The sequence below is a fragment of the Arachis hypogaea genome, chromosome 18 (genome assembly GCF_003086295.3).
Source record: "Arachis hypogaea cultivar Tifrunner chromosome 18, arahy.Tifrunner.gnm2.J5K5, whole genome shotgun sequence".
Taxonomy (NCBI): domain Eukaryota; kingdom Viridiplantae; phylum Streptophyta; class Magnoliopsida; order Fabales; family Fabaceae; genus Arachis; species Arachis hypogaea.
This window is the reverse complement of record NC_092053.1, coordinates 62,477,079-62,484,400: the sequence shown is the minus strand read 5'-3', so window position 1 is coordinate 62,484,400 and position 7,322 is coordinate 62,477,079. Positions and strand designations below refer to the sequence as shown.

At 36.4% G+C, this 7,322-nt stretch overlaps 1 protein-coding gene across 29 annotated transcripts; it reads left to right on the top strand.

Moving 5' to 3' along the window:
* The first annotated feature begins 279 nt into the window (after window positions 1-279).
* On the top strand, window positions 280-3,649 carry LOC112771199 (E3 ubiquitin-protein ligase RGLG1-like). Of its 29 annotated transcripts, XM_072223950.1 has the most exons (10): window positions 308-615; window positions 718-824; window positions 1,085-1,297; window positions 1,399-1,477; window positions 1,854-1,922; window positions 2,091-2,403; window positions 2,839-2,923; window positions 3,006-3,146; window positions 3,238-3,351; window positions 3,436-3,649. In XM_072223950.1, exons 6-9 carry the CDS (start codon window positions 2,374-2,376, stop codon window positions 3,342-3,344), a joined length of 363 nt encoding a protein of 120 aa, XP_072080051.1. In that variant the 5' UTR covers window positions 308-615; window positions 718-824; window positions 1,085-1,297; window positions 1,399-1,477; window positions 1,854-1,922; window positions 2,091-2,373; the 3' UTR covers window positions 3,345-3,351; window positions 3,436-3,649. The 29 variants fall into 29 exon arrangements, 16 of the variants coding, with proteins under 16 accessions (XP_072080050.1, XP_072080041.1, XP_072080045.1 ...); XR_011875844.1 differs by lacking the exon at window positions 1,854-1,922 and having other exon boundaries at window positions 283-615; window positions 1,088-1,297; window positions 2,091-2,401; XR_011875846.1 differs by having other exon boundaries at window positions 283-615; window positions 1,088-1,297; window positions 2,091-2,401; window positions 3,238-3,649.
* The last annotated feature ends 3,673 nt before the right edge of the window (window positions 3,650-7,322 follow it).

Here is a 7,322-nt window from a genome sequence, read left to right as displayed (position 1 = left end):
TAAAATTTAGTTTCCCACCTATTTTTCCCACACTTAACTATTTTTCCCACCTATTTTTCCCACACTTAACTATTTTTACCCAACAACATTACAACACACACTAACTTAGGAAATGGATCCTCTCCAGTTTTTTTAATACTTGATAAAATACAGTGCAATCTCTCACCATTGATTTTAATAGTGGAACCAGAAATAAATAAGAGAGAGAATGTGGTGAATGGTTAGATTAAACACTGCACACCATCCAATTTTTTATTCACTGGAGAGGATCCACTCCCCACTAACTTACACACTAACTAAAAACAATGAAACCCTAAAAATTCAGCGTTCATCTTCTCGATCGAACCTTAAAAGCTAAGGCGCCGTCAGCTTCATCTTCTCGATCGAACCCAGCCTTAGCGTCATTCATCCATCTTCGATCGAACCCAGCCTTGTCTTGTGAAAGTTCATATCACTCCGTTGGCATTCACTCTCGCTCGCAAGGCCTCCATCGGCACTCACTCTCTCTCTCGCTCAAACCTTACCTCCGTCGACGCTGACTCAATCGTCGCTGCCTCTCCCTCAATCGTCGTTCCTCCCTCAATCGGTGCTCAACCCTTATCGTAACACAAGAAGGTACAGATTTAATCCCTTTTTGTTTCTCTATTTCAACCCTCCGCCAATTTCTTCATTTCAACCCTCACCATAACGCTGATTAATGTTTTCCGGAACCCAAAGAACAAGGAAATGTTACCGGAGAACTTCAAAGAACAGCATGCTTTGTCTGTGAGAAGCATCCAGTGGAGCTATGCAATATTCTGGTTTACTTCATCTACCCAACCCATGTACTAACTTCTAACTAACTGTTTCCTTGAATTTTAGTTCTGTTTTGTGATTTTTGTTCATTTTCTGTTTCTTGAATATCTGTTGTTTGTGAAAATACCTCAATGGACTTCATATGACGAGACACATCATGACTTGTTTCTTCTTCTGCTTCTTCTTCTCTAATATGAACAACTCAATACAATAGCTTCTTAGACAACACCACAATTCAATAATACTACTATTCAAAATTAATTTCTTTCTATTCATGGTGCCCATTTAGCAGGGTGTTGAGTTGGGGGGAAGGATATTACAATGGAGACATTAAGACAAGGAAGACAGGTCAAGGAGTGGAACTCAATTCTGATCAGATAGGGTTGCAGCGGAGTGAGCAGCTTCGAGAGTTATACAAGTCCCTCAAAGCTGTAGAAGCCAGCCCTCAAACCAAAAGGCCTTCGGCAGCACTGTCTCCGAAGGATCTCACAGATACAGAATGGTATTATTTGGTTTGTATGTCCTTTGTATTCAACATTGGCCAAGGATAATAATAGTGACACTAATAAATCTTCTCTTTCAATCTTTTGAATTTCATTTCAGGCTATAAGGGTTGCTGCCATGAACTGTATTGATGGGCTAAGCATTGGGGGTCGTATTGCATGTTCTGGCAAGAAAAATGGTACTATACTACCTTGATATTACCTTGATATTAAGATTTTCTAAACAGGAAACAAATGTCTTAATTGATGGTTACTATACTTGTCAAAATGTTTCTATAACAAATGCTTGTTATGCATGCTTTAGTTTGTTGAAGGGGTGCATGGGTATTATTAAAACTCATTCTTCATATTACATAGTAAAAAGAGGTAAATAAAACTGCAACTGTGATTAATTGTTTGTAAAAATTTTGATTCCTCTGTTTCCTGAGAATTTGAGCTGTTTCCTGAGAATTCGAGCATGGTTTTGATTCCTCTGTTTGTTTAGCAAATGTCCTTGAACTGATCTGGACTTTAATCTGAAATTTTAACACTTATTTTTACATTTTATTGGTTAAGCCTTAAGTATGGGCTGAACATTCTACAGGGCATTGAAGGTGAAAACAAGAATTCAAAGAAATCGCTGAAGTACAAATACTAAATTGGTTTATTTCATAGTTTTTTTAATCATTGAATTATTGATTTATTTCACAGGCTGGGCTATGGTCAATCATCATATCCCCTCCTTAATTAATTTTCTTTCATTACAATAAATTAGAAAAAATTAGGTACATTAATTTCCTTTTTATTATATAGTAGGACAATAATTGGAGGCAGAGTTCATATGGCCATTCAGGTTCCTCTTCGTCTTCCTGGAATTCATATCCTCAGCCAGCTTATGGTCAGGGGAGTCATGCGTATGAGCCACAACCAACTCCTTATCCGACAGCGCAACCCTATTATGCTCCTCCTCCTCCTACTCAAAATTGTGGCCATGAACAATCTTATACTAGCGGCGAAGTCACCCGCCCCGACAATAGAAGGAAGTTAGAGAGGAAGTATTCGAGAATTGCTGATGCTGATTTATTTTCATTAGCTGATGCTGATCTGCACTAATATCATGAACTGTGTAATTGACTTCTGAATTGCAGGCATTATTCATTTTTTGAGTTAATCATTAGGATTTTAGGATTATAAGAGTCAGTAGGTTGTAAAGTAGCTTGTCATGCTTTGCCCTTAAAACTATTGGTGAATGGCTATCTGTTCATCTAGCTTCCAGTTGTGGCCGTTGAGTTTCAATAAACTGAATACACTGAGGAAAAACATACATACTCCTGATGAATTTAGAGATGTAGATTTGATGAGCGCATTTTTTTAATATGATTAAGCATTACCTAGCTTGTGATAGTATTCCCTTGCATTCTTCAAATTCCTTTGTCAATGATGGTGCTCCTTTCTCTTTTTCTTGTGTATATTTTAAGAAAACTGGTGATTCTGTAACATTATTTTAAATTTTAATTTTAATTAACATTCTAGTATTTTCCATGCTTATATTTCTATATAGGTGACTGAGGCTCTTGCACGGGCAGGCCTTGAGTCTTCTAATCTTATTCTTGGTATCGATTTTACTAAGAGCAATGAATGGACAGGTAAGATCTTATATACTTTTAAGCTATAGTTGGAAGCTATGCATTGTGCTTTACCGAAAAGTTTGCTGAATAATGTTTGCAGGAAAGAATTCATTTAATCGAAAAAGCTTGCATCACACTGGAAATGTTCCAAATCCATATGAACAAGCAATATCTATTCTTGAGAAAACATTGGCTACATTTGATGAGGATAACTTGATTCCTTGTTTTGGATTTGGAGATGGTATCTCTCTCAAAGCTAATACTAGTTCCGTTATATAATTGTTCTTTGAAGTTTAAAATTTTTAATAGTTGATGCTATAATATCATGGCAGCATCAACACATGATCAAGATGTCTTCAGCTTCTATCCAGATGACGGGTTTTGCAATGGTTTTGAGGAAGTGTTGAGTTGGTATAGGGAAATTATTCCTCATATTTGACTTGCAGGTTATATTAATCTTCTGGGATCTCTGATGAATCATATTAGGTATTGTAGTACTGAGCCTAATCACACTTATGGATTTATTTTAGATCCCACTTTATTTGCACCAATTGTTGAAATGGCCATGACAATTGTTGAGCAGAGTGGAGGCCAGGACCAACGTGGAATTCTTTTTTTCATTTTATTTTATTTTTCTGTTGAGTAGCAAATAGTGGTTATTGAATAATGTCTATAGCAATTTCTCTTTGAGAAACTGAACTTATTTGTGGAATAATGTCTATAAAATATTGGTGTGCATCAAAATTATTCCCTTCCTATTGGTATATGCAGTTTCTTTCTTATTTTATATATTCTCTCAATAATAAAAATACAAATATAAAGGCACACATACATTATGATTTAAAATTATATATGAATTTTAATTTGCAAGGTTTTATTAGGAAGATTAGAAAAGAAGAATAGGTTATTGAATAAACTTATAGCCACGCCTAAAAAGGGTGGCCATATTGTATAGTTGAGTCAACGGGCACGTTAAAAAAACGTGGCAATAACTGAAAAAAAACCCCTATTGGCACGCTTATTAAGCATAGCAATAGCTTTTTCTATCGGCATGTTTCAAAAGTGTAGTCATATCTTCACCTATCGGCACATTTTTTAAGGGTAGCCAAAGCCAAACTAATGAGCACGCTTTAAAAGCGTGGTGATATGTCCATTTTTTGGCACGCTTTTAAAGCGTGGCCATAGGATAATACAAAAGCGTGGCAATAGAAAAAAACGTGGCGAAAAATAAAGCGTGCCAATAGATTGACAAAAGCGTGGCGATAGAGCAATCGGCACCCTGGCGATGTGACCCTTTCAAAAGCGTGCCGATAGCTCAAAAAGCGTGGCGAAAAGCTATCGGTACGCTTTTTTGCACTTTTTGGCACGCTTTAAAAGCGTGGCAAAAGGCTTATTTTCTTGTAGTGACTAATTCAAATTATACAATAAAAGACAAGTAAACTTGTGAGAAGACAGCTCATGAAAGCAGGGAACATAGAATCAAGCATTGAACCCTCACTGATGGTGTATATGCACTCTAAACACTCAAGTGTATAGGGTAATCACTCTACTCTTCTCTAGTCATGCTTTCTAAACTTTGTTCTTCACCTAATCAATCAACAAGTATTTAATGTACCAATGCAAACATCATGAGGTCTTTTCAAGGTTGTAATGGGGCTAAGGTAAAGGTGAGGGTATATATATGGCTAAGTGAGCTATAAATTGAATCCTTGATTATCTTAAGCTCTTACCTATACATACACTCTTTATACTTTTAAATTCATGCCTAGCTACCCAAAATTTTCACTATTGCATTACTTACTCATGCATCAACTCTTCTTTTAATTTGTATCACATATGTATTGATCTTTTCATTAACTTAACTTAGCATTGGGATAATTTTGTCCCCTTATTTATTTACTTATTTATTGAATATTTTTGGATTTTTTTAATAAACATAATATATTAATGCACATGGATTTTTAATTTTTCTGGTCTTACATGAGTAGGTATCCAATTTCTCAATATTTTATCATTTAAGCACTGTACACTTTCATTAACCCAAGTTCCCACAGTTTTTCCCACACTTAAGTTGATACAAAATCTCTATCTTAAGCTAACCAAAAATTCAATTTGGGGTATTTAATTATTTTTCCTCTTAAGGCTAGTGATGTGGTAAATTATAGAACAATTGGGATAAAAAGGCTCAAAGTGGCTAACAAAGGTGACATAAAAGGGTAGGCTATTTGGGATAAGTGAGCTAATAAAAAATGGCCTCAATCATATGCATGCATATAACACATTAAACATTGGACATATAGACTGGAACAAAATATAGATTACAATCACAGAGAAGAAAACACACAAGAATAAAATATTATGGTTAAATAATGTAACCATGTAATTAAGCTCAAATCTCACAGGTTATGTGTTCTAACTTTAAACCATGTTCCAATTTACAGTCTTCAAACAAGTTTAACATAGATTTTTTTTTCAATTTTAAATTAGCAAAATTTTTCAAAATAGAGTCATGAAAAGAAACTTGTTATTTTTCAACCAAATAGAACATGCATTGATGCACGGAAACTTGTCTCTCAACAGATTTCCCTCGACAAGTATACCGAATTGTCGTCAAGTAAAAACTCACAATAGAGTGAGGTCGAATCCCACAGGGATTGATTGGTCAAGCAACTTTAATTGGAAGAATGTTCTAGTTGAGCTAAGCAGAATTTGATTGGAGAATTGCAGGAAATTAAATGGCGGGAACGTAAATAGCAGAAAATGTAATTCCTGGAAATAAAGGACTGAATGTAAATGAAAGAAAGTAAATTGCAGAATCTTAAATGGGGAATGGGGAAGATGAACATAAAAGTAAAAGGCAGAAAGTAAAGAGAATGGGTAAGATCAAAAATTGGGGATTCATTGGGCTCAGGAGATGTTGTATTCTTCGGATCAAGTTCATTCTCATCTCCTCCTCAATCAATGCATTCATTGATCTCCTTGACAATCTTAAGTGATTGGATTCCAATTCCTTGGCAACCCAATCTCTCAAATCTTGATCAATAGCCAATTCCTTGGTCTAATTGCTCATGAGAAGAGATGAAGTATGGTCACTGATTATAGCACATGTATTCCCAAATCAAAGTACTGGTAGGATTATATGTCACCATATCCATCCAAACCCCAATTTGGTCCAACATGAGAAAGTATTTCTAGCATGATCTCTTCATTCCTCTTCCAAGGTCCGAAGAGATCCAAGTATGAATAGCTTCTTTTCCAAGATAACTACCCAATAGGATGAAGATTGAAAGCTTTCTAGTAAAATCAAGAGAAAAGAAAGAAGAAGAATAATGAAAACTATTATTGATCCATCAAATTACAACATAGCTCCCTAACCCAATGAAAGGGGTTTAGTTGTTCATAGCTCTGGGAATGGAAAGCGTAAGTGTAAAGTACATTATGAAAACTAAAACTAGAAGTTGCAGAGAAAGTAAAATATACAAAGTGTAGTTCTCCAAAATGCCCCAAAAGTTCCTCCTTACTAGTTCAAAACTACTCCTATATATACTACTCTTCTGATCTTCTAGTTGGCTCTTCAAGTCTTGGATATGGGCCTTTGGATCTTTAGTTGAAGCAGTTGCAGTCTTCAGTGGGCTCAGCTTTGCTTGCAGAGAAAGTGTGAGTTAGGCATGGACGTTAGTTAGGACGTTAGTGGTGTTAACGTTAAGTGAAAATGTGGGTTCGAGAACGTTAGTGATGATCACCTTTTTCACTAACGTTCCTAACCCAAGATGGTCCACATTAACTTCAACGTTAGTGGCACTAACGTGACCACTAACGTTGCCTCTTGGTCCTTCGCAAACGTTATTGACATTCACCTTTTCCAATAATGTTTGCTTGTTGCTATTCCTCCCTACGTTAGAGTCCACGTTAGTGTAGCTAACGTGACTCCTAACGTGGGCATGCCTCAGCCTCGAGAGCATTAGTGACACTTACCTTTGTCACTAACGCTCCAAACGCCCCTCCTCACGTTAGTGCCTCACGTTAATTGTATTAACGTGGCCACTAACGTGGTGGTGATTGCCATCTTCAATGTTAGTGACAAAGGTGAGTGTCACTAACGTTGGCTCATCAATTCTTTCCTCCACGTTAGCTTCCACGTTAATGTAACTAACGTGGCAACTAACGTGGCTAATGGTGGCTTGGTCCAACATTAGTGACAAAGGTGAGTGTCACTAACGTTGGCACTTCTTTGTTCCTTCCACGTTAGAGTTCACGTTAATGTAATTAACATGACTCTTAACGTGGCTAAGTGTGCCCATTTTTCCAATGTTAGTGGCATCCACTTTTACCACAAACGTTGGAGCTTTACTTTTCCTCTATGTTAGCTTCCACATTAATGTAGTTAACGTGGCAACTAACGTGGGTTATGATGGCT

Bases quoted from the DNA above. Each gene is read 5' to 3' on its own strand.
- LOC112771199 (XM_072223949.1), top strand. From the start codon at position 2,374: ATGCTGATCTGCACTAATATCATGAACTGT. The intron at 2,924-3,005 runs GTAAGATCTTAT...TAATGTTTGCAG, and splicing joins TAAGAGCAATGAATGGACAG to GAAAGAATTCATTTAATCGA. The intron at 3,147-3,237 runs GTATCTCTCTCA...ATATCATGGCAG, and splicing joins TTGTTTTGGATTTGGAGATG to CATCAACACATGATCAAGAT.